At 39.1% G+C, this 27,351-nt stretch overlaps 1 protein-coding gene across 1 annotated transcript; it reads left to right on the top strand.

Moving 5' to 3' along the window:
- Window positions 1–7,557: 7,557 nt before the first annotated feature.
- LOC145780876 (ceramide kinase-like) lies at window positions 7,558–14,280 on the top strand. Its single transcript, XM_082592527.1, has 2 exons — window positions 7,558–9,088; window positions 11,714–14,280. The coding sequence occupies exons 1-2, from the start codon at window positions 7,646–7,648 to the stop codon at window positions 12,170–12,172; spliced, it is 1,902 nt and encodes a 633-aa protein (XP_082448653.1). The 5' UTR covers window positions 7,558–7,645; the 3' UTR covers window positions 12,173–14,280.
- Window positions 14,281–27,351: the final 13,071 nt, after the last annotated feature.

Genomic DNA, 27,351 nt, shown 5'->3' with positions numbered 1-27,351 from the left:
TGCAGGATTGCCAATTGGAATCTGGTAAATGGCAACACTAGCAGCGGCTGAAAGTTTTTTCTAAAGCTGCCAGATTGCTTTTTTACTGAGAGAGAGAGAGAGAGAGAGAGAGAGAGAGAGAGGGAGGGAGGGAGAGAGAGAGAGAGAGAGAAACCTTTTATTTTGTCTGCTGCGAAATAGTAAAATATAGTGACTAAAGCCAAAAAATTTGATCATTTTAAAACGCAGCCAAACTGACTGCAATTTTGTTTGTTTAGCTATTTGTACTTTTCTTAGGCTATTTTTTTCTAATGTAAAACCAAAAAAATTAATAATTTTTTACAAAATAGGCCACAATGAGATAATAATTTGATTCGTCATGTAGACACTCTGCTGTCCAATTAGGAAAGAGGCTGTCTTAACTATAAAATTGTTAGTATAACCAGGTATATAAATTTGGCTTAAAAGGCACAACATATCTTCAAAATTTTGACAGTAAAAAATTTGCTGTTATTTGTGCAGTTGCAGTTTGTGTATTATTTTGTTGTTTTGTTTTGGATATGGACAGCTTTGTCTGATGCAAATAAATAAATTATTATATACAATCAACATTATAACAAGAGATCAATCCTTGGTTTATTTGCCAGGAACAGTACATGTTTGAAATATGCAAGTACGATTATTCATTTCAAGTCTCTGTTGTTTTCTTATCCATTATATAATATGCTGTTGAAAATAATATTTTGCCTCTTTTTTCTACATTTGGCTTGTTTTAGAAATGGTTTGATTGGTTCAGCTTGTTTAATTTTAGCATCTGGTCACTCTGGGTTTCTCTGTTTTCTAAAATGAAGTGAAGCAGAGAGCTTTGTTCTTTGATGTGATTTACTGATTTGAGATTTTCGGATCACGCTTTTACAGTTTTGGTTCGAAAAAAGTGTGTTTGTCCTAACGTTTGTAGTAAAAATGATACTAGTCTCTAGCTATGATTGAAGGCTTGTATATTGACATGGCTTGTTTGTGCACTGTATTGTACATGAGTCATATATCTAGTCAAGTCAAGTCAATTTATTTTGTTTTAACAGCGCCATATATTAACAAATAATCAGAGTAAAATGTAATTGTCAAAACAATGCATTGTACAACTGTTGGTTAGATTATGTATTATATTAGATTACAAAGTTTCATTATTATTAGCGTGTTCAGATCTATGGAGAGAAGGAGCAGAAGAACACAGACTGGTTTGAAGCACACATTTCTATTTTGGAACCTATTATCGACCTGAAACGTAAAGCACTGCTCAGCTACAAACAAAACCCGAGCAGTCAGAACCTACAACCCCTAAAAGCCTCTCGACATAAAGCTCAGCAAACCTCACGCCGCTGTGCAAACAACCACTGGAATCTGCTGTCAGAACGTATTCAGTTTGCATCAGACAGTGGCAGCATAAGAAAAATGTATGAGGGCATCAAACAAGCAACAGGAAAACCAATCAAAAAGTGTGCCCCCCTTAAAGCATCGACTGGCGAGATCCTTACAGATAAAGACAAGCAGATGGCACGCTGGGTGGAACATTACCTGGGACTATATTCAACAGAAAACTCAGCCTCTCAAGACGTGCTAGACAACATTGAAAATCTACCTGTTGTCGCAGAGCTTGATGCAGAACCTACTGTAGAAGAACTGAGTAAAGCCATTGACTCTATGCAAAATGGGGAAAGCACCGGGAGAGGATAACATTCCAGCTGAGGTCATAAAGTGTGGGAAACCTGTCCTGCTAAAACCACTGCACGAGTTACTGCGTCTTTGTTGGAAAGAGGGCCAAGTACCGCAGTCCATGCGCAACCTTAAGATCATTACTCTGTACAAGAACAAGGGGGATCGCACTGATTGCAACAGCTACAGAGGCATCTTTCTGCTTAGCATCGTGGGAAAAGTCTTTGCCAAAGTGGTCCTTAGGCGCCTTCAGGTATTGGCCGACAGGGTCTATCCTGAATCTCAGTGCGGGTTCCGCGCTCAGAGGTCCACAACAGACATGATTTTCTCCGTACGACAGCTTCAAGAGAAGTGCCGTGAGCAGCAGAGGCCGTTATACATCGCCTTTATTGACCTGACGAAGGCTTTTGACCTTGTCAGCGGGAGAGGCCTGTTTCAGCTACTGCAGAAGATTGGCTGTCCCCCACAGCTGCTTAGCATCATCATCTCCTTCCACAAGGACATGCAGGGTGTGGTCAGCTACGACGGGAGACCTCTGAACCCTTCGCAATTCGATCTGGTGTGAAACAAGGATGTGTCCTTGCGCCGACTTTGTTTGGAATTTTCTTCTCTCTGTTTCTGAACTTTGCATTCGGTCACTCCACACAAGGAGTCTACCTACACACCCGCAGTGATGGGAAACTGTTCAACCTGGCCCGACTGAGAGCCAAGACAAAGGTTTGTACAGTGTTGATTAGAGAACTGTTATTTGCCGACGACGCAGCACTGTCAGCACACGTCAAGCACGGGCTGCAGCAGTTGCTCAACTAGTTTTCACACGCCTGTAGGGAATTCGCACTGACCATCAGTATCAAGAAAACAGTAGTCATGGGCCATCCAAGATGTCCCCAAGCCACCTGTCATCACCATAGGACCAGAAGTGCTCGAAGTGACAGACCACTTCACCTACCTTGGTTCAACGGTCACCAGCAACCTGTCTTTAGATAAGGAAATTGACTGACGGATAGCCAGGGTAGCAGGAGTGATGACTCAACTCAGGGCGAGAGTGTGGGACAATAATCTTTTGACACTTAACACAAAACTTATTGAAGTGTACCGTGCATGTGTTCTTAGTACGGTACTCTGCTGTACGATAGTGAGTCCTGGACCACTTATGCCAGACAAGAAAACCGCCTTGAAAGCTTCCACCTTCGTTGCTTGAGGCGCATTCTTGGTATTTCCTGGAAGGACAGAATACCCAACACCACTGTTCTGGAACGTTCTTGCTCCCTGAGCATGCACCTTCTCCTCTGCCACCGACGTCTACGCTGGTTGGGGCATGTATCCAGAATGAAGGATGGGCGCATTCCAAAGGACATTCTGTACAGTGAACTTGCCACAGGGAAACACCCAGTAGGACGACCTGCATTGCGTTACAGAGACGTTTGCAAACGTGACCTGAAGCTAACTGACATAAACCCTGCCAGCTGGGAACTGATCGCAGCAAACCACAACAGATGGCGCTACGAAGTCAGTGCGGGTCTAGCAAAGGGTCAGTTGAGGCGGAGGAAGCAACTAGAGCAAAGAAGACAAAGAAGAAAAGAGAGACAGCAGCCTCAGAACTCCTCTGATTTCATATGTCCAAACTGTGGACGAGACTGCCACGCCAGGATTGGACTTCAAAGCCACATGAGAAGCTGCCATACCCAGAGTGCTACCATCATCTGAAAAGATGGAAGGATGCCTACTAGGATTGACATATTCTTCGTTTTTGGCTCTAATTCTGTTAAACTTATAATAATAATAGTGTTGCAAGGACAGTGGTTTTTCACCTTTCATGATGAATACAATGGAAAAAAAATGAAATAGAATACTACCAAAGGAAACCATACACACTAAACTCCAAGAAAAACTGGTTTGAGTGCTGCTTTGAGTATATACTATCTGAGGTAGCCTATATCGTATAAAGCAGTGTATTACACTGCAAGGTACATCGTAGTTACACAGCAGTACAATGAAGAAACTGCATGAAAAAGAAATATATATATATAATATAATAATGAAGAACTTTTGGGACTGGGAGACACAATATATAAAAGACAGAGCACAACCCTCAAGTGTAGAGATAGATAGGCTATATTATTATTATACAACATATAATAATAGAATTTGGGTAGAGAGGTAACTCTTTTAAACCATAAACAGACTGTTTATGGTTTAAAACATATAATAATTACATGTTACATTGTTACAAGATGTAATTCGCCAGAGTTATATAGGCTATATCAAATTTAGTGGATGCGGCCTGTATTTAGAAGATATTACTATCCAAGTGGGTTAAACTTTATCTTCCTATTTCTCCAATGGTAATCCAGTCTTGTTTTGAAACTGGTTCAAACTGGCTTTTTTAAATATTTTCAAACTTTGTAGCCTACAGTTGAATTGACAACCATGAGATTTTTTTAGCCTATGTAGAATAGGCTGTATTTGTGATTTGAAACAGTTAAAGACACCCGTTCAGACTAGGTGCTGCAACAATATCCTCGAGTAACTTGTTCCTTGAAAAGGAATTTATTTTTTCGCTTTGTTGTTTTGAAGGTGCTGCTTTTTAATTTAAATCTGTGACCTCAAGTGTTGTAGACACCTTCATGTAAGGAAAAAAGTTCTTTTTCATTAACATCATAAAAATTTTGAAGATACTTGAAAGTTTGAATCATCTCATTTCGGAGTCTTCTAAATGTTAGTGTTGGTACCGGTAGGTCTAGTCTTTTTAGTTTTTCATCGTACGGTATTGTTTTTTTATTTGACTTTGTGACCTCGAGTGTTAAAGACACCTTCATCCAGGGAAAAAAATGCTTTTCAATACGGAAACTTCATAAAAATTTTGAAGATATTTAGCATTACTATCATATCATTCTGGAGTCTTCTAAATGTTAGTGTTGGTAAGCCTAGCCTTTGTAGTCTTTTTCAAAAATGGCCGATATTGGTACATCTCTAATTTGAGATATAGTTGTTTTGGTTTTAGTCAGATTAGAAATCTGAAAAAAGTCAGTACCCATTCTTTTTTGAACTAGTGAGAATATTGGAGGTAGTAACATGGTTAAGTAATCATGGCACAAAATTGACAAAGTAAAAGTGTTAAAAAACTTTGGTACCTGTAGTTATGGAGAAACCATATAAACCATACCATTATAATTATATCAATAAATGGTTATAAAGACACCAAAATAGACTATATCATTGGCGTAATTTTTTTTAAAAATTTGTTGAAATTAGGGGTGCTCTAAGTTATCTTACGAAAATTGTCAATATAGGCTAATCAATTGAAAACCTGACCGATGGAAAATGTTAAAACAAATGACTCAATCTAATAGTAAATTCAACCATGTTTAGCCTACGTCATGAAACGTCGAATCAACATAAAAGATAATTTTGTCGTATGTGTAATCGAATAAACTGCAACGGTGTGTCAAACGATCAGATAGAAATGAAAACAAGTATTACATGCGAGGCGAAAGTGATCTTACATTGAATATTAAAATATATTCGACTTTAATTTGTTCACGTCTGCCTTATAATGCGGCTTGCTATAAATTAATCACATCCAAATTTGTTTCTGCGGGTCGTTGTCTTGGAAACAAACTCCGTGACAAGTTCTTCCATGTTTAATTTCTCCGCCAATTTGCGATAACTACCTATAGGCTATAACGGCCAAATTGTTCAGTCGTTGTTGCGTTTGAGTGCTGCGAAGGTAGGTCTTCAAGCGTCGTAATAACGAAAAGGAACGTTCGGCTTCACAGGAAGAAGTCGGCATAACAATGTAAGTTACCAAAGCTGCATATATATTTGGCATTATATCGACCATTGACGGCTGTGCAATGAATTTCTGACGTAGCGTATTCACTGTCACAACATCACCGTCACGTTTGCAACAAGCGAACCACTGTTTGCGTTCACGCAGCAAATCCTTGCGTTCCCAATCACCATCATAAAATTGGCTTACTTTCGTAACATCGGCTTCTTTCATTGTGGGATTCTCTAGCAGCTCTCGTAGCAAGTCTGCCATTCGGTATGATGAAGAAGGGAAACGGCTAACGATTGCATCTGACGCCGTTTGCAGGATGTTTTTGTAGACGTTTGAGTAGAAAACAGCAATTTTCTTCGAGCCAGACAAATTGTTTTCTCTCGAACGGCACTTCTTGACGCAGTGCGCGTGTTTGTGCTTAATTGTTACGCAATAGTACAATCATGTCTGCCCTTGATATGTGTGGCGCTGCGTGCCACACACAAATGTAAAACACTGAAAATATTGCGCTTTGGTGAAACGACTTTCAAGAAAGAAAAAAAAAACGGTATTTAGCAATGCAAATTTCCATTTGAATCGGTGTATTTTGTATGCAAACCAGGACCCAGGGGTGCTCTCGCATTTATGTTGTTACCTCAGATTTTCATTTTGAGGTGCTCAAGCACCCTTCGCACCCCTGAAATGACGCCTATGGACTATATATATATGATATATGGCGTCACTGTTTCGAGGACGTCACTGTCTCGACCTTAAGGTCTCCTCAGTGCAGTAAATCGTACACTAGACATGAACGCCTTATTACTATATAAGTAATGCAGCGTGGGATTTTTCCATATATATATATATATATATATAGCTTTTTATGATAAACCCTTGGCCCAAAAAATTAAACAAGGAAGAAATGACGTACATTATAATGTCACGAAGTTTAGATAAATTACAAAATTATTTATTTTAAGCAAAACATTGTTTTGTCAATTGTAAAATTTACTTTGAAATGCACCATTCATAACAGCACCACAAAGATGATTATATCACACGCTGACTTATAGCATCACATGAAACAACACACTGATGCATCATAATTATTAGTTACCATTAACCAATACAGGTGTTTTCTTCACGCCATTATTTACATTATTTTTTTCACCAAATTGGTCTTTCACAGCTCCAGGGTATTTGGATAGAATTGTTCAACATTAAGCGCAATTAAGTATTTCTCATTTCTTTCCTGTTTTATGTCTTATTTGGTGGAGTTGGGGTTAGACGGGGTCTGGCAACGCATATATTCAGTCTCCACTCATCACGATCTAGAGGGCTAGTATTCTCATCTGCCACCGCTTCCTGTCATCATTTATTGTATCAGCCCACGTCTTCCTGGGGCGTCCAGGTTTCTTTGTGCTGGGAACTACCACATCTCGGCAATGATTTATCCATCCGCTGCTCCTTTCAACATGTCCAAACCAGCAGAGATGGTTAAAGTGAAGGATATCTTCGATCTTTGGCAAGCCCATCCTAGCAAGGAGTGTGTCTGACTAGTTGGTGTAGCCTACTGGATCTTTTATGGTGTAATGTTGCAGATCCATCGCATCACTGCGTGATCATTTTGTTTGATTTCGTCACTGCATCATCTCTATGTTTGTGAGTTGTATGTTGTTGTTATGTCGGCTTATTGTGTATATACGTATTATTATAGAATCTGATTGGAAAATAAAGTTATTTCTATCTTTTTTCTCCCTAGATGATTATGTGCATAATGCAATGCCTGTTTAATTTTTTAAAGTTAAATAATATATATGCATTTATTTTGAAAGCAATTGTTTTAAAACTAACTTGGCATCAATGACTACTTTTTGGCTTTTCAAAGTGGTCTATCTCTATTTATTTATGCAGATAAAACGTTTTATTATTATTATACATGTTTTACTTGACTTCTTTTAAACTGTATTAGTTGCACTGAATTCGTTTTTTCTGTTAAATAAGCAGTAATACATATTTTTAGGTGTAAGCTAGCTTAATTTAGGAATTTATAACATTAATGTTTTCTTACTAAATTGTTCGGCCTGTGCATGTTTGGTTGACAGGATCTACTTTTTTTCTGGAAGCCAGTATCAACAAAGAAGATGCACGTGTCAGCTAAATGTTAGTCGTTTGTGTAAGTGGACAATCATGGCTGGAATAAGGCTTGCAGCTGCTGAAAATGTACAATTTCTCTGGAACAAATTGATCTGCACACTTCAAATAAAAGATGGCTACCTGTATCTCAAATGCATCAAAAAGCTCAATGTTTTAAATCTTCGTCCTTTGTCAACATATGACAAGTCCATAGATATTCTTGATGTTGTATCTGTAATATGCAGCAAAGATGAATGGAAAATTGATGGAAAAGGCACCTCTCTTCTTGACAGTAACTTGCCTGATTTTTTGAATGCAAATATATCTCCTTGTTCTGTTATCAAAGTGAACTTGTCATTGAAGACCAAAAACCATTGTCGTAAATTTCAAACTCTCAAGCTTCGCACGTTTGCTGAAAAGGACTGTGTTGATTGGTGTGAGCTGATAAACCATGAGCTTAAGGACTCATTAAAGAAACATGGTTATTTGAGACCTCGTCATTTGTTGGTGTTTGTAAACCCATATGGTGGAAAACATAAGGCAGAGTCCATTCATAATAAAATTGTTTCACCAATTTTCAACATTGCCGGAATCAAAGAGACTGTTATTGTAACACAGCGTCGCAATCATGCAAAAGATCATGTGGAAACAGAAGACTTATCTGATTATGATGGCATTGTAGCTGTTGGTGGTGATGGAATGCTTAATGAAATCATGAATGGAGTTTTAATTGCAGAGCAAAAGAAGCTGGGTATAAATTTAGATGGAGACGAGAACTTGTTAAGTGAGCGAATCAACTATGCAAAGCCATCAGTAAAAGTTGGTATTATTCCAGCAGGTTCGACCAACTGTTTAAGTTATGTATCACAAGGAAAAGATGATGCTGAAACTGCAACATTGCAAGTTGTCTGTGGAGAGAATCACCCTCTGGATGTTTGCTCGATTCATGATGAAAATGGAAAATTTATCAGATTTTCTTTCTCAATGACATCGTATGGCTACATGGGAAGCGTCTTGCGACAGAGTGAAAAAATGCGAAAGTTTGGTCCAACACGGTATGACATTGCTGGTGCACAGACTTTCATGAATCTAAAATCATATCCCAGTGAGATCACTTTTCTGCCCAGTTCCCACCACAATCCAGTAGACGTGAGGACTGATAAAAGTAAATGCCGGCATCCATGCCATTCGTGCTTGTCTGGAACTCTTCCACTAGAAAAGGAAACTCCTTCTGATTTTTTAAACCAAGACGCTTGCTCTTCCTCAGGTTTTGTGAATCCCGCACATTCTGATAACTCCAGTGTTGTCCACCTGGACAGTCCAACTGATAGTTGCACTTCAGATATAAAACAACTTGATTCTCTCCTTGGTGCAAATTCTGTTTTGCATAAAACTATTTCAAGTGCTCCTACTAGTTTAAATTTATTGAATTCATTTGACACAAATGGCCCCCCTGATGATGATTATCAAGTCACTAACCAGAGCTTAGGTTGGAAGGTATGTTGAATGACAAAATGCTGAATGCTTCTTTTTCGGGTCTGCTACTATTCGGTGAGTCCGATTCGGTGAGAGCCTTTTTCGGTGAGAGCCTTTTTCGGTGAGAGCCCTATTCGGTGATTTTTTTGAATTTTTTTTTGAAAATTATCGGGTACCCTAGCCTAATTAAAACCCCAAACCCAAAAACCCAAACCCCAAAAACCCAAACCCCCAAAAAAACCCAAAACTCCCAAAAAAAACCAAAACCCCCAAAAAAACCCCAAAACCCTCAAAAACCCAAACCCCAAAAATCCCAACCCCCCAAAAACCCAATCCCCCCAAACACCCAAACCCCCCAAAAACCCAAACCCCCCAAAAATCCAAACACCCAAACCCCCCAAAAACCCAAACCCCCCCAAACCCCAAAAACACCTTAACCCTATAACGGCAATGATAATTAGGCTACGACGCGCAATAATTTAAAAAAAAACTCACCGAAAAAGGCTCTTACCGAATAGGGAACTCACCGAATCGGGATATTCCGTTCTTTTTCGTATGAATTTGTAGTTTATACTTCCAATCCAGTTACTAATATAATATTGAGACTGTTGACCGATCCTTTGATACTTAGACAGTGCAGACAGACCATCGCCATGTGAGGTTACATTTTCCAAACCAGCATATTGACATCACAGATAACAAAGTTAATAGACATGTTCATCAGAAAAGACGAAAATAACGGAATAAAAATGGAAGAAATTTTTAGTAAAATTCACATAAGTTTGTGAACGATTATGTGCCAATATTCCTTGGCTATCGTTTGAAGGATTTCGAATCGGGCAAACGGCACAAGACTGATAAAAAAAAGTTATTTGCATGGATATATTTGGCGCTTGAATTTCAAAAAGTATCCTCCTCTTAATTTCTTTTAACCTACCAGCTTCTAACAATATCGCGCTTGACTAGTTTGAGGTGCGCAACTGTTCGGTAAGATGTATCTCGATGAAAAAAGATTGATGTGCTGGCAGCTTTTTGATTTTTTTTGCAAAAATTTCGTGGGGAATCTCAATCAAACGTTTTACTGACCTAGCTTTTTCCTGGTAGCATTTCATCTTCAGTTGTTTTGGTTGACATCACCCTCTCAAGAGTTGTTTTCACCATCACTGTACACGCTGTTTTGTCGCAAACTTAAAGAATTGATTGCCGGTGAACGCTTTCAACAATGAACGGGGCCTGTGCAGTCCGACAAAAAATATACGACTTTGACTCGTTGGTTTAACTGGTAAAAGCTTTAACGAGGTTATAGATTTCACAAAGAAAATCTTAAGCGGTAAGCGAAAAAATAGTTTAGTTTACGAAAACCAGAGAATAGAAAGACCACTTTCTTAAATGTTAGTCTCTTTATTCTATCGTTTTCGTAAACTATGATATTCCTTACCTCTTATGCATTTCTTTTGTTCAATCGATGACCATGTTAAAGGTTTTACGGTTGTGTATTTATAATCTGCAGGTTGCTGCAGCAACCATGTGATATTGTGAGCACTCGAAACTTTCTGATACAAAGTAAATTAAACAAACGATTCGGCATCCAGAAGTTGGCATAATGATTTGGGAAATAATCATTTTAATGACGTGGGTTCAATTTCCATCGCTGCCATTATTATTATTTTTTTTTAATTTCTAAACAAAGTCAAAAGCAAGAATCAATCCTCTATTCGAATGCTAGGGTCACAAGGACTTTAGTCAGCTGGTTTATAGGGAAAATTTAAGGTGTTTACCGGTCAAAACACACCATCTGCTGCAGCGACCTTCAGATTACAAACGCGCTGTACCGCATAACTGACCGACTCCGGCTTTAGTGTTGTCAAATTATTGAAGGTTGCCAAATTTTTTTGTTTCATTTTTTAAAATTTATTTTCACTCAACTTGTAACCGAAATTGAAACACTTCTGTTTTCGGGTAAAGTTTAAGAGCGCAATACAATACGCAGAACAAGAAACAATATTTTGAAAAATAATTGCAAACAAAAATTTGAATGTTCATCGTTTTGTATCAATTTGGAGTCGGCCCTTTTTTCAAGAACTTCGACGGTGGGCACGTCTAAATACCACCTACTCCACAATTCCGGCTCCACAGCCCTGCAACATACATAACACGTATTTGAAAATTACGTTGGCATTTTTTGTCGTTGCAATTGTCAATTTTACTCAATTTACTTAATCTTAAATGACTTCGGATTATTAATTACTGCCGGCGTCAAATTCGAAGACTGTATATATCTGATGTATATATACATACATGTTGGTAACTGCTTTATCATTTGGGTTATAAACTGAAAAGTTTCCAACACAAGAGTTTGCTTCGTCTGGTGTAGTGTAAGTAACACTGGAGCAAAGAGCTGTTTCAAGCACAGATTTAGTTTCATTTTTTCAGCTTGCAACATGACAAAAACTTAAATGATGTTATGGGTACACCCACAGGCCACAGCCCATGAGCAATCAAATCCATGGGGTAACTTTTTGCCAAACTGTTCCACATATCTAACAATGTTGAAGATTCCTATTACCTTTTCTTGAAGTTGTTTCCATTTATGGGTTGTCAAGATTCTTTGATATGCTTTTGTATTATTTGATTAAATTTCTTCAGGTGGAAAGAGGAAACTTCATGATGGTCAGTTCTGCCATGATGTCATGCGCCTGTGCGAGGTGCCCCGAAGGATTGTCGCCATCTGCCCATCTTGCTGACGGCAATGTGGACCTCATTCTGTTGCGTGAGACCTCCAGAGCCGACTTCCTCAAATACTTGTTATCACACACCGGAAAAGCAGACCGTTTCAATTTTCCGTTTGTGCAGGTTTATAGAGTAAAAGGTTTCCGCCATCGGGCATTGTCAAGCAGTCAGCTGAATGCGAAGTATGGGGGCAGGCATTCCAGCACTGCAAGTTTACCAGTAAACTTTTATTCATCGCCTCAAAATGAAGCATCTCCCTCATCCAACACTAGCTGCTGGAATACCGATGGTGAGATCATTGAGAACCCCAACATCACTTTGTGGGTCCACCATGGTCTAGTTAACATATTTGCTAAAGGCATTGAAAAACAATAAATATTTAGGTAATTCCATGCCCTGTGGCTGTGCATAGCACAGTGATTTTGCAATGTTTTTGTTAAAGTTATGTATATTGTACAGTGTATACCTTCAACACTTTCGTTGTGTGGAAATTGTTCGAAATCATTTATGAAATGGAATAGTTTTCGTAACATAATCGTGTATGGAGTGGTTTCTTAATTTCAACTTGTTTATGGAAATTGTTGTCTGTTGTCAAAATATTTGTTATGTGTTCATTTTAAAGAGGTTGCTTTCGTATAAATTTAAATATTACAAACCTTCCCGTGTTGCCACGCTTTAAGGCCTACATTAGCAATAATTGTATGACAAGACTTGAGTAGCTGTGTAAAATATTATTTCATACGTTGGGAAATGATAAATCGTGGTTGGAATTACTGGATAACACTGAGAACAATTTTGTTGTACTCTATTTAAAATTTGTGCGGGGTTTTTCTCATGCATTTGTATTCGAACAATTTAAGTAACACCCTCAAAAACCCATCAAACCTACTTTTTTGCTGTGACAACTGTTATTTAATGAGTGTAACTGGCTTTAGCCAACAAAATAAATGGTAACTCTGTTATGAGCGACCTTATCAAGCAAAAAGTCACCAGTCGCACGTGAGATTAGTTGCTGTGTGCAATTGTACTTTCTACTCGAAAACGTTGAAATCTTCTCTACGTTACATTTCCGCAATCAAAATGTCAACAAAATAACGTGACGTCAATGAATTAAACTTTTGTTGATTTGTAGTGTGCATCCATTTCTCGGAATCGAAAATGAGATCTCATGTATTATAACTTCTATTTTTGAAAGAGCTTCTGTGTCGATGCAAATACATTCAACTATGTTACGTTACTACGTAGGCTACACGATAACGATTTTCAAATAATTTACCTGATGTTGCTGAGTAATCTGTGTCACGTCTATTTGCTGTGTTCCAAGCGATAAGCCCTAAGTTGAGATACTTACCTTTTATATTTGTTTCATGGTAAATACAAATTTACTTCGTACATTCATTCGCTTTCGAACTTTATAAATATTTGTTTATGGATATTTAAATATTGATGTTTATGATTATCAATGCAACTTTGTGACCTTTCAGTTGTGTTTGATTACTTATTTGCTCTTGGCAATGCAAGAATGAAAAATAACCCTCACTGTTCCATATTTAGATGTTTTATTGTATTAAGTTTATGTTTTCCTTTTGTTTGGCGCGGTGAAGTATATTGACAGATCCTGGGCACGAAAATTGATTTAACCAATGGCCCATGATCTTATTCGCTATCAACGCAGGTCCCTTGAAGTGTCCTAGGTTGTGTTTTAGATTTTCCCACTTCGAAAGGTTGCGATAGTTCGTGTCCTACCTGCTCCATGACAACTGTCATGACCATTGTGAGCCGAGACGTTGCCAGGATTTTTACATTAAGCGATGCAACGTTAGCTTGTGCTTTGTTGTACTGTACTTGATCGGTTCATCTGCCGAGTTAATGCAACTTACAATGACATGGTTAACCTGGAAACTCTACCTTCATGGTTGGAGGAGAATCAACCGCGCCAGGTCAGTAGTTTTTAGAATAACGACTCAAATACGTTTTATCTGCACCTCACGTTATTGTCGACTTCACTCAGTTGTGTTCACAACAACGTATTTCCACCCCGCAGAGGTGAGGAAAAGAGACTGCCCGTTGCTAACTGTTATGCAAATTTCAAAGCTGTTCGGAAATTCCAGATTTTACGGTTGTTATGTTTATTAGGGTGTTTTTAGCGTAATACGCAAAATTCTAACCATTGTTAATATTAATGTACAGGGTGGTGTTCATTTCCTTTCAGTAAAAAAATCCTTTTGGCAAATTTTTGTTGAAATCCGTCGACATTTACTACTTGCGCAAGGAAGCTAAAGTTTAGGTTGTTTAGCCTATAATCTAGCAGCGGAATATAAGCAATTACCGGTACTTGTAGGCTACGTCACTTCACGGAACAAATAAAGCAGTGTTACATCACAATTGCAACACCTCGTAAAACTACAAAAATTACACTGTCAAATCTGTTGTGCTGTTGCATTTATTTCAGTTTACTAACAGTTTGCGGTTGTACAATGGCTGTGCCAAGGTCTAAAGATAAAATTTGGCTGGTAGGTAGCAGTTCAGATCATTTCAGCGCTGTAAAATTACCATCGAGGGGAGAAGTGCTTCAAGTTTTGTTTGATTTTCATTGTAAAAAAAGGTTTTGATTTGAAAAGTAGTGTCAAGAACACAGTATCTTTGCTTTTGCCTATTTGGAGTCGAGCACGAATTCCAACACGCCATCAAAACCATGTGATTAATCAGGTGAAAAAATACACCAGGAATTGCAAAACTTGAAAAAATCTATCAATCGTAAGAGTGTGCTTGAGTTAGTCAAACGGACAGACTTTAAGAAATCATTGGATCACCTTTTCGATATAGCACACAGTGATGCTTTGGAAATGATCAACATAGAAGAAGATCGCCAGTTCCTTCTTGCCCAGAGAGAAGAGGGGCGCCTAGGTTCCATGGTTGGCGTTGATATGGTTCTATGCAGGAGAGACGAGCGAGTGAGGAATAGAGCATTAAAGGAGAGAGAGCGAGTTGAGGCGGAAGCAGTTCGTGTTGCCGAATCTACTAATTTAACCATACTGGAATCCAGTGATTCAGAAATGGATACTCAGCAAGAAGGTAATCTCGACAGGTCTGGAGATGGGCGTCATCCATCAGCTGGTGGATCGACGTGCTCCGAACAGCCTGGGTCCAGTGCTGCAAGCTGTCTGCTGAAATTTCGACAAGGTAAAATTGCTGTAGTAACCCCCGAGATAGCACCAGCATTGGACAGGACCAATAATACCTCGAGGAAGGCCGTTCGTATTTTAAATGCACTGGCGGAGTCCAAGCAATTGCTCCATCCAACCGGTGATCTGATGATTAGCCCAAGTTCAATTCACAAAGCTTGCCAGATCTATCGCCAAAAGCTGTCCTACGAAATTTGGGAGGCTTTTGACTCTTGCACCCCACTGACCATACATTGGGATGGGAAGATCATGGGTGATTATGAGCAATACAATCACATCAAAGTAGACCGTTTGCTAATTTTAGTGTCTGGCAAAGACGTTACCAAACTTCTGACTGTACCAAAACTTGAATCGGGAAAATCAATCGTCGAAGCTGAAGCAGTGGTCTCCGAAATATATAGTTGGGGCATTGCGGGTCTTGTACGTGCAATGTGTTTCGACACAATCAGTGTCAACACTGGCTGGCAGAACGGAGTCTGTGTTTTGATCGAAGCTTCTCTCAAGAAACAACTCTTGAATTTAGCTTGTCGACATCACATGTCGGAGATTGTCCTTGAAAAAGTTTTCTCTCTGGTAGATGCTGTTTCTAAGTCCCCAGTCATCGACTTATTCGCTCGGTTCCGCGACTTCTGGCCAAAAAAAGATCAAGCAAACTTCAGCACATCTCTGGACGATCCTGTTGTTTCTGATCAGTTACAACCTGTCCGCGCAGAAATCCTGAAGTTAGCGGCCGACAAGCTGGATCTCAATCATCCTCGGGACGATTACGCCGAATTATTAGAACTCAGTATCATATTTCTCGGAGTGCCGAAAAGAGGTGTCAAATTCCGTTACCCTGGTGCACTTCATCGAGCCAGATGGATGGCACGAGCGATATAGTCCCTTAAAATATGGCTGTTCAGGAAGCAATTCCAACTGGACCTTTGTACCCCTGGCCGAAGACAGACGCAGCCCAAAATGTCCAGCCAATTGCTACGCATGTGCTTATTTATTGTGTTTACACGGGCCACTGGTACAGCTGTGATTCAGCCATACAGGCACCTTTCAACGACCTGAATTTTATGAAGAACTTAACAACGTATGCTGATGGAGAAGTATCTCAATTAGCCTTCAAGGCTTACTCCAGACACCTGTGGTACTTGTCGGAAGGTCTCATTGCCTTTGCACTGTTTAACAGCAGAGTCACTGATATTGATAAGAGGGAAATGGTTCGCAGAATTGCAGTATGGCAAACAGTCATGGATCCGAAGATCCGCCAAACCGGGCCGTGGTACCTACCGATAATGCTGAGAGAAAACTGTCTGATTTCTGCACTACTGCAACTGAACGATTATTTACAATACTTGGTCTAGACAAAAGCTTCTTAACCCTTGATCCTAAATACTGGGCTGAAAATGAGGCATACCGAAGTGCCAAGGAAACAGTTTCTGCCCTGAGGGTGACAAACGATTTGGCAGAACGAGGAGTGGCGCTTATGACAGAGTTCAATTCGACATTGACCAGAGATGAGTAGCAGAAACAGTACGTTCTGCAGGTGGTGGAGCATCATCGAAGAAAATTTTCCGTAGTTTAATGCGATGTTCTGAAGTGTTTGATATCTTTTGTTGGTTCATTGATTGGAACAGTAACTTACTTCTGCGGAATCGCTCTTGATTTAAAGTATGGGGCCGTTCAAATATCATATGTTGGTATTTGTGGCGATTCTGGACCGCTACACGGCTGACTGACACAATGTATTGCCCCCCCCCCCCAATAAGCTTTCTAAATACGCCACTGCTTCTGATCATCTCGGCTATGGGTGAAACACGGCGTAAAGGTTGTTAGAGGAATAGTTGCTTTGTTGCTATATTTGCTTTGTTATCCTATAAACGTGCCTGAAATGCGTGCATATTAAAAGTACTGAATAAAGCTGGTTATTTGGTTGCGTGTTGTAAAGTTGCTTGTTTTATTGATTTTGCAAATTTTTCAACCTCCTTGCGCAAGTTGTAAATGTTGAAATAACTTCTTGAAATTTGAAAGACATTGTTTTCTTACCAATTGTAACAACCTGGTGCCCTGTACAAATCAAACTTACGATATGAGAAAATTAAAAACACCCTAATGTTTATATTTGGTAAAACCGAATTGTGTATTTTTATCGCTCATTGATTGTTTGTATTTAATTACGTCAGCATTGTCCGTTTGCGTCTTCGTGTGTAGAAACATCGATTACTATAAAATAATTGGCGCCCCATTGTACCGCTTCATCACCAGGGTTAGATGTGGTTGTGTGCACTCTCTTAGTCAATGCTTTGTGATTCACAGCTAATTAAATGAAATAAATTCAAATAAACGTGAGTATCCTTATGACGTTACGCTTCTTTTGCTTCCTCCGCGCATGCGCAGTATATAAGTTTGTCTGTAGCAGCATTTCCCCTGTTTGCTCGACCAGCTCAGTGGCCGAGGTGTTTCGTCTTCGGCTCTGGTGCTAGTAGATCTGAGATTGATTCCAAGTCGGGTCAAACCGAAGACTTTGAAAACATTACCGGTTGTACGGTATATTGCTATTGCTGGTAGGTATCAGATCGATTCTAGGTCGGTTCATACCAAAGAGTTTGAAAACAGGACCGATTGTATTCTTTCTTGCATAACGCAGTGAGCAATGAGCATGTCGGGTAATAATGAGATGACATTGTAAATCTGACATAAAATTAAAAGTGAGCCCTCTCGCTATAGGACCGTAGCTGTTGTAGAACGACAATAAAGGAAACCATTTCATTATTGTAGTGTATGTTCGAGCTGGCGGCAAGTTCTTCGCAGTTGACCGAGCAATACCTGAAACGTCGTTGCACAACTTTTGCTGGTGTAGTTTCGCATCCCCCCATCCAAACTCTCTAGGTCGATATTCTACGGTATACGATTTTTGTTTCACATAGCCGAAAACGCTGGGCTAACTAAATGTGTGTGGGCCCCAGCCGGGGAGGTGTGAAGCGGAAGCCTTGAATGATCTAAATTATTGAATATCGAGCTTTGTAGCCGAATTTATGTGTTTTCTTTTCATACAGCCAAAAAGTATCAAACAAACTAAATGAGTTATCTTTTGGACAATGAAATTTTTGCGCAGCAACGTGGCTGTGACGCAGAGGTGTCCAGGAGTCGGAATAACGCAGAAACTTGTGGTAACGATCGGGTTGCAATAAGGATCTCCACTTAGCCCTTTCCTCTTTTCTGTTATGGATTGCTTAACAGGAAGCATCCAAACAGAAGCACAGTAGGATATGTTGTTTGTAGACGACGTTGTGTTGTGTGCAAAGACCAGAGAGGAAGCGGAACAGAGACTGGAGACTTGGAGAGCAACGATGGAAGATGGGGCATGAAAATAATCAGGCAAAAGACAGAATATCTCAAACTCCAGTGGTCAACAGAAAACAATGGCAAAGAAAAGGAAACAGAAATACAACTGAGAGAGAAAAAACGATGAAACAAGTTTCAGAATTTTAATATCTTGGTTCGACAGTTCATGAGAACGGCTCACGCGCGACGCTGTAGGACAAGAGTCACCAACTGGCCGGCCGCATGCAGCCCGCCACGCTGCTATGAGCGGCCCGCGGAAGGTATCAGCGCATAGGCGTAGCCAGGGGGGGCGAACGGGGCCATGGCCCCCCCCAAATTTTCAAAGTTTGGATTCCGAAGTTGAACCCTTTGTTGAAAATATAATATAATTTGTATAAATTTATATTGTTTTCCAAGACATCTGGCTATTAACACCCCCCAGGACTTGTTTTAGACACACAAAAAGACACCAATAAATTTTGCAAATCGTAAATCGCGCAAACTTTACGCGATTTACGCTTCTTTTAACTAATCTGTGGAAGCAATTTCAGAATCGCTTACTCTGTAGGGTTTTTGTGTAGCTGAGTTTTTTGTGTTCTCTAATTTTAGCCGCAGTTTTTGCCCGTTTGTGTGTAGATAAGAGCTACCTTTAATAAGTTAATAGCTGTTTATCTGCTAATAAGTTTCATACAAATATTACCCTGAAAGTGTTTCCAGAAAGCGTTATAATCCATTATTTAAGTGTAATTTTGCAAAATTTTCCGGGGGAGCATGCCCCCGGACCCCCCTAGAATACGCGTGCCTTCGGCACACTCTAACCCCCCCGCCAGCTTTATTGCTTCCCTTGATTAACCCACCAGGATGCGCCACTGCACATCAGGTGGTGATGTCTTAAATCAAACATTTTGTCGTTCTCTTCAATTCATCAAATAATTGGCCCCCCCCAAAATTTTTTTCTGGCTACGCCACTGTATCAGCGTACAAGTAGGCTATAACCAAAAAAATTTTCTTGAGGAGTTAAAGAACATGAAGGCAAAAAATACTTTTCGGAAAGCATATTTTCGCTTTGCATACGATTCCACCGACCGACCTACCAACCAATCAGGTTGTAGTTCCCAGTGGTTGATTAAAACGCCTGTTTTCGAATTTCTAAATTGTCTGTGAGCATAGGGTTGCTTGTTTGTAAATGTCATGTAAACACTAGTGTGCGTTTCACCGTTATTGTGTTTCATGAGCAATGTTCCTTTTATGCAATTTTGTTAGCAAAATAGGTCGGTGTGCCAACTCAATTTATAATAAATTGGCAAAATATTACAGACTTTTTCTGGTTGTAATACGAAAATATTTAGCTTAGTACTGCAAAATGTTGTCAATCAACAATTCTTGCCATGCTGATAAGCACCGCAAGTGACAGTTGTCCAATAATCAAAGAAAGACGATTGTAGAGACTCTCACAAAAAAGATGAAAAACCAATTCATTGCTTTTTTAGAGGGAACATTGTTCATGAGTTACGATAGAAACGTTTTTTCGGTGATTTCCACAAGCGTTTGTTTCATGGTGCTTGGTTTCTTTCTCCCTGTTATTGGAGCCTATTTATTTTTCACATTTCCTTGTTTACTGAAACTGGTAATTGCAAGATATCTTTTGTGAAGCGGTGACGACACCACTCTTGCTTGGCAATGAGTATTCTGATGAAACCGTTCGCCTCGCTACAAGTGGCCTCGTTTATTAGGCATTGTTAAAGAAGTCAAAAGTGTTGTTAAAGGAGTTTGGCCTGGCAGTAGCGTTGTTCGACTAGTTTTGTTGCTGCGGTATTCTAAGATAAATATTAACAACATGTAAAGCTGGATACTAAGTACGAAATGCGTTCTTTTCTAGCATAAGAGTCAACAGTCAACCTACCTAAAATTTTATTAGTGCGGCCCGCCAGAGCTCTTTTTAGTGCTAAAGTGGCCCGCATGCAAAAAAGGTTGGTGACCACTGCTGTAGGAGAACCGAAAGTGAGAATATGATGACACGTTTCGTGCTTAGCCGGACGATGATATTTTCTAGAGCAAAAACCTTCCGAAATTCAATGTTTAAGAAGGTAGGCACTTTAACATAGGCACTTTAACTTTAGCATTGCATAGGCGCCCAGCGCGGTAGCATTAGAAGCCTCATCTTTTACGCCGCTAGTGACGTACACGATTATCATGGTCATTACGATTCGGCATGATCAGATGCCTATTAGGGATGTCAATGGATAGAAACGTAACAACAAGTCTATGCCTGACGTGATTTTGTTGCTGTGGATTTTGAACTGATACGGTGGATTACATTAGAATTAGATGTACATTGAACTACGTCTTTTTCGTGGATTTACACTGGATTATACCGAATTATTCTTTTCACTGGACGCTCCTCTGGCGACGATGACGATGACCTGACGCCGACAATCTTCACATCAACGAAAGAACTGTTCGAAGCCGTGCCGTCATTGGACCCGAGTTAAGTGTAAAATTAATCGTAGATCGTAATGATTACGTAAAGCCTACGGTACTATATTTATATCACTGCAGTGGCCATAAGCCTCCTCATGTCCCCCGCTGTTGCTGTCCTTGGTTGTTCCCTCAGCCGTGACTCGCAACCGGGGCGTCATGACAGCTTCAACGGCATCGTGCCTTGGACCTGTCTGGACGATCCTTCACAAATACCGGACTATAGCGCCTGTAGGTATTTTAGGCCATACGTCTTACAAGCTTAAAATGAGCAGAAGTTACATAGGGTCGTCGATGCCATTGTCGATCGCGATGGTTCCCAAACAGCAAAATCGGTCATTTTTACACTGATCCAACGCCTGCAGACGTTGAACTTGCCGTCTGGGTTGCGACGACCCCTACTCCACGCTTAAACGGGGCCTTCTGAGTGAATTCGATCTTACCGAGGGGGACCGAGTGAGTGCCCTGTTTTACAAGATTTCTCTCGTGGCTGAAAAGCTTTCGACTCTGTTAACTAAAGATAAGTTAACTATAAATAAATTTGCAGAACAATGTGAATGCCGAAATGCAAAAAGTTTACAACTGGTTGAAGCTTAACAAATTATCGTTAAATTTCTCAAAAACTGAATACATGCTAATAACAAATAAAAAACAAATACAAAAATTTAACATTAACATTGGTAACACAAGCATTCAACAAAAAGATCAAATAAAATACCTTGGCGTTTACATAGATACCGTAACAAATTTACATGGAAATATCACATAGACAAAATTTGCGGAAAAGTAACAAAAGGTTCATGGGCGTTGCTAAAACTCAGAAATTATGTCAACACTGACACTTTAAAAGATGTGTATCACGCTTTGATTTACTGTCATTTGCAATATTGCATATCAAGTTGGGAAAGGCCTGTGACAGTGTACTGACAGTGGCCAATAAACAAACAAACTACTTTAAAACTACTGGATCCATTAATAAAATTACAAAAAAAGGTTACAAGAATCAGTACGAAACAAAATTGCTATGCTCACACTAATTGTTTATTTTATTAAATGAACATCTTGAAACTAAAAGACATACCGGTACATAGGCTAACATTGAAATGAAAAAAAATATGTACAAAGTTCATATGAATTAGTATGTTTGTTTGTTTGTTTGGTTTGTTTGGTTTATCTTTATCCTGCATTGCGGGAAAGCGGACTTGAGCGCTATGCATCGGTGTACGACTTCCGACGTACACCTGACCCACGCTGCAGCCGACCGCAATGTCTGTTTCCGGTTGTTTACTCTACTTATGACTTAAATTTGGTACTACTCATCACTCAAAATCGATCACTGGGTAGAGGCAATTATTGTAAAGTTTCTTGCCCAGAGAAACAACATCCATTCATCAGCATAACACAAGATATCAAACAAGCAACAACTAGCCTATTTTATAAATAGATCAAACACAGAATTTGGCAAAAAGTCCATGCAGGTATTGGGACCAATGGTCTGGTCAGAGGTTCCAAGTAGGCTAAAAAACTTATCATTTCATTGTTTCAAAAAAGAGATCAAAACGTTAATTTTACAAAACTACAGTGCATCGTATTCGTAAGTGATTGTTGTGGAAACCAACTTGCCAGTTTCATAATTATGCAATAGCCTACAACATGTTTAGTCGGAAACTTGATTGATCTCTGCTTGCTTCTTGGAATTTTGTGTTTAGGCCTACGTTATCTTAAAAGACTTAAATATATACATAAAACAATGAAAACTATTAATACCGTACTACAAAAAGTGCTCAATGCTAAGCAAAAAAGCAAAACAGAGCGAATTAAATCAAATATAGTTCAATAAATAATAGTTTAATTCGCTCTGCTTTGCTTTTTTGCTTAGCATTGAGCACTTTTTGTAGTATTAATAGTTTTCATTGTTTTAATATTGCTCCTAGCACTGATCTAGTTGAGCACTTTCATTTTGATACTGCGATCCAGTTGATGATGTGATCTGCGATCTGATATGATCTGATATGATCTGATATAATCAGATACTGCGATCCAGTTGATCCAGTGATGGGCATTATCGGCGATAATTTACCGGCGATAATTATCGGCGATAAATTTTTATCGCTTATCGTTATTGCTCAATTATTTTTTCAGTTATCGTTTATCGTTATCGCCAAAGGCAATATTTGATTATCGCCGATAATCGCCGATAAATTTTATTTAGGATCAACACACAAGTGGAAAAACCATGAAAAGTAACATTTTTACTAGCCACCTAGTTAATGAAACTAAAATTGAAACCAGTTCTTTTTCAGTGCCTGAAATGTGTGTGCACAGGTCGTTGTCAGGGGAGGGGGCATGCCCCCCTGCAGCGACGGCCTTGACAACACAATAATTTTTAGAGTTGCAAATTGCAATGCAATGAAATGCATGCAACAATTATCTTGTTGTTTTGCTGCAATCGTGAGTGAATTTTACAATTAAAATGTAAGCGCAACTCTGATTGCAGCATCGTGCATTTTACCGTACTTTTCAAGATCAAGACTCTGGAGAGTGGGATTTTATTGCATAGGCTTAGATTAGCGGAGTAGCAAGTTAAAAGTTGTTCCTGTTTAAAGTTAAAGAACATTAGCCATGCAGTAAGCATGAAGTAGATAGGCTATGTATGACCGTCGAGAAAAGATGCAAGAACAATACAGTAGGCCTATAGTCAGGCCCGCAACCAGCAAATATTTTCGGAGGGGGGGCATTTAATTTTTATCAAAAAACAAACATTAAAATGATGCATTGTGACATTTTTATGTTAATGTCCACGCCCATTGATAGAGTGTGTGGCACTACCATGTTACGGTTCAGTGGTCACAACTTATGTCAATCACGTTTTTGTTTAGGACAGCATTAAAGGAAACTATAGCCTTTGTAACCTTTTCTCATTTAGCTATGACTGTTACTGCCAACTTTCTTTTAAGCCCTCTGCATTCATTTTGTGACTCGTTTGTTAATATTTGGCTTTTTTCTCTTTTGCAAGTCCACTGTACTAAAAAAGCCATAGCATCTTTTCACATATAAACTAGGTGGGCAATTGCCCACCTAGTCCCTTTGCTTGCCCCCCTAGCCCTTTCTTTGCCCACCTAGTTTGAAACTAGGTGGGCAATTTTTAAGACTTAATTTTTGTTTAAGTTAGATCCAAGATGAACAGCTAAATGGAAAGCTTCAGCATACATTTAGAACTTATCAGCCTACCTTTGACTTTACTTATAATGTTCCATTCAAGCAGATTAATTATCAATTTGTGTTGTGAGTACCTCAAATTTTGTGTGAGATTCTAAATGTCTGAATTACCGAAGTTTGTTTCCTGATTTTCATTAAAATAAAATACCAGCTCTTTAGAATCATCTAATTCTGCAAAGATTCGACTCATTGTAATATCTTAGCAGTTGTGTTTCATATACTGTATTATCATCGTTGTTTCTTTTATGGCTATTATCATAGTTGTTCAAGTATATCAACTAAATGTCGCTAGATTAAATTTTATTAGATTATTATTTATAAAATATTGTGGGCAGGGATGAATATAGGAATCAATTATGGGTCTCAAATGTTTAGTCTAGGTCAGGGTGGTCCAAGACTGCGAACATGAAGGGCCACATTAGGGTCTGAGGAAAACTTCACGGGCCGCATAGTGAGAAATGATAACGCGTTGATGAAAGTAGAAACGTTGTTAAATAAAAACTTAACTAGGTTGCGATTTTGAACTTCTTTTCTACAGATTTCGATCTGTTTTAGCTACATTCTTACTGTTTGCAGGCTATGAACATTAACAAATCTTGTTGCTGACAAAATACAGTTGCAATGAAAGGACTGAGTTTGCTGTTCTGATCGACCTAATGTTTTGGTGCACGCATAACTCACTTTTTAATCTCTGCTTGCGACTCAAAAGATGATTTTCAGCTAGTAAAAAAGATACGATACATAACACGTCAACAAATTAGCAAACCAAAACAATTTATTGTTTTTTGCGTTTGCATAGTGTCGATCTCTGGTTTAAATTCAGTGGTCGACAGACGTAAGCAGGCATCCACGGTTTCATCAGCCATTCTGTTCCGTGTGTCGCTTTTTAATCGCTTCATAACGGAGAAAGTGCTAGCAACAAAAGCAAAATATCAACGCACGTTTGTGTCGTCACAAACCGACATTGTTCCCTCATAGTTACCTATTGACCAGATTATGCGCGACTTATTTAGGGTTGTGGCGAATGTAATGTATTTATAAAACGTAGATGTATTTTTATCTTGTCTTTTATATGGATCATTCTACAGGAGGCAGGCCCGGATTTAGGAGAGGGCAGAGGGGCAGGTGCCCCGGGCCCCCCGACTTTTGAAGGGCCCCCTACGTTGAAAAAATGTGATTTTGTGTTATTTTTTTCCTTTCAGCCTTTAAAGTTTCTGCAAAATGCTGCGCAGTGCTGGATTAATGCTACTCTAGATGTAGAGGTGGTTTTTCGCGCCGTAGGCGCGAAAAATTTTTTTGCACGGGGGCCCCCGATCTAAAAGTGCCCCAGGCCCCCAATCAGCTAAATCCGGCCCTGACAGGAGGCCGGCTTGACTGGTCCCAGGCTTAGGTGTATGTCAGCTTGACTGACCCCTTTGTTTATTGTTAGAATTTAAATACTTCGCCTGAATGTTTAATATTTTCGTGCTTTTTATTGTTGCAACTGTCGGTTGTTTGACCTAATAACCCTCATAATTTGCATAGAAATTGTCATTATTACTGCTCGCAGACTAATCTCGCAGACTAATTTGTTCCTTAGCAACCACACAACATTTTTAATCATTTTCTAAAGTGAACTGCTGTAAATTTTACTGATACTATGAGCTAACAAGTTGTATTGAAGAGGGTTGGTCACAGCGGTAAACCATAATCTCTTCTTGGGAAAATTTTAACATAAAGTTCCCTAATCCGTTCGTCTGTATATAATGACCGAAGAAACACACACTTGAACTTCTTTTCAAACAGTGTATTCCTGTAAAATTAGCCCGAGGCTACCGAAAACGAGGGGGTGCAACGCCTACACCACTTAAACTGTCACTACACAACAGATTACTTGGATAAAAGACGGAACCTTTGTCCAGCTAGCAAGCACTAAGCCAACAGTTAAATGTGCGGCCAACTTTCAAACAATCATTTTACGAATGACCAGAATAGATATCAATATCTCAAATTCACGTAGAAAGTAACTGTGACGCAATAAATGAAAGACAATTATGAAGTCATTCCAACAGGTGTTTAAAGCTGATGTAATATTTCCTGTTTAAACAGGCCCAAACAAGTCCAAACAAGTTTGACACAAGTCTATGAACGATGGTGCAATTTTGGCACATTTTCTAGCAACTTCCATGACGTAATATTCAGTAGACTTGAACGGTTTTATATGACGTTTGATTTGTACAGAGATTGGCCGTAACAAGGGTTTAATACCCGAAATCGCGATCTGCAACAGATGAATATCAATTGGACTTTGTCATGAACATTGAATTTCCACCCAACATTTTCTATTTCTGTTTGAACTACATGTACTTTAAAAGGTCGTCAATATCACTGCATTCAATCTTTTTCACTGTATTTTTAGGTACCCGGACATTTTTCCGAAAGAACATTTTGCCGAAAGACATTTTGCCGAAAGGACATTTCGCCGAAAGACATTTTGCTAAATGGACATTTTGCAGAAACTCATTTTTGTGTTATATGTATCGATATTCTCCACAATGTGTTTTAGTCTATCGTTCACAACCTTAGTCCTTTCGGCAATTTGTCCATCGGCAAAATGTCCTTTCGGCAAAATGTCCGTGCACGGTATTTTTATACCTTGGATTTAGCACTGATAATTCCGGCATGCACAAAATGTTCACGGGCCGCATGCAGCCCGCGTGCCAGGGTTTGGACCACCCTGGTCTAGGTATAATATGCCTTTTTACCCACAATTTGCCTGAGAAATCTACATTTTTAAGCTTACATAGTTTACGCTCGGGAAAAAATGCCCTTTTTCCCATCATTTACGCGCGAAAAGTGCCCTATTTAACATAACTCTCGACCTAAAAGTGCCCTTTTTTTAAAATTTGCCCACCTAGTCCCAATTTGTGAAAAGATGCTATGAAAAAGCCACCTGTTTTTCTTTGATTGGAATTGTTTTTGCCTCTGTCGCATTTGTGTTTGCACCTGTGGTTTGTTTTCGTTAAATCAATAACTTATTAGTTAACGATATAACGTCAGTTTTCATTGAATTATACATTTATACAACCATTATGACCTATTTGTTTTTCAATAATTGCCAATCCTTGAGAAAGGGAATTCGTAAATTGTACTGTAAATCGATTTGTTTCATTCTAAAAATTGCTTTTCTCTAGACCAGCGCTACTCAAACTTTTTTATGCCGTGTACCGGCTGAGCACCTTCCATCACTTGGCGTCCCGGTCAATTTGCGAAAAAAGACAAGAGCAAAGTCAATATTACTTTTGTAACAAATACACAAAAAAAACAAGTAAAAAAACACTTTTATTAATGGTCTTTCGAATTTTGATGCGAAGTGTGCGC

Source organism: Aplidium turbinatum, chromosome 12 (genome assembly GCF_918807975.1).
Source record: "Aplidium turbinatum chromosome 12, kaAplTurb1.1, whole genome shotgun sequence".
Classification (NCBI taxonomy): domain Eukaryota; kingdom Metazoa; phylum Chordata; class Ascidiacea; order Aplousobranchia; family Polyclinidae; genus Aplidium; species Aplidium turbinatum.
This window is presented reverse-complemented; position numbering and strand designations above follow the sequence as displayed.

Excerpts from the sequence above, each read along its gene's own strand:
- LOC145780876 (XM_082592527.1), top strand. The coding sequence starts at position 7,646 with ATGGCTGGAATAAGGCTTGCAGCTGCTGAAAATGTACAATTTCTCTGG. Across the intron at positions 9,089-11,713 it reads ACCAGAGCTTAGGTTGGAAG|GTGGAAAGAGGAAACTTCAT; the intron begins GTATGTTGAATG and ends AAATTTCTTCAG.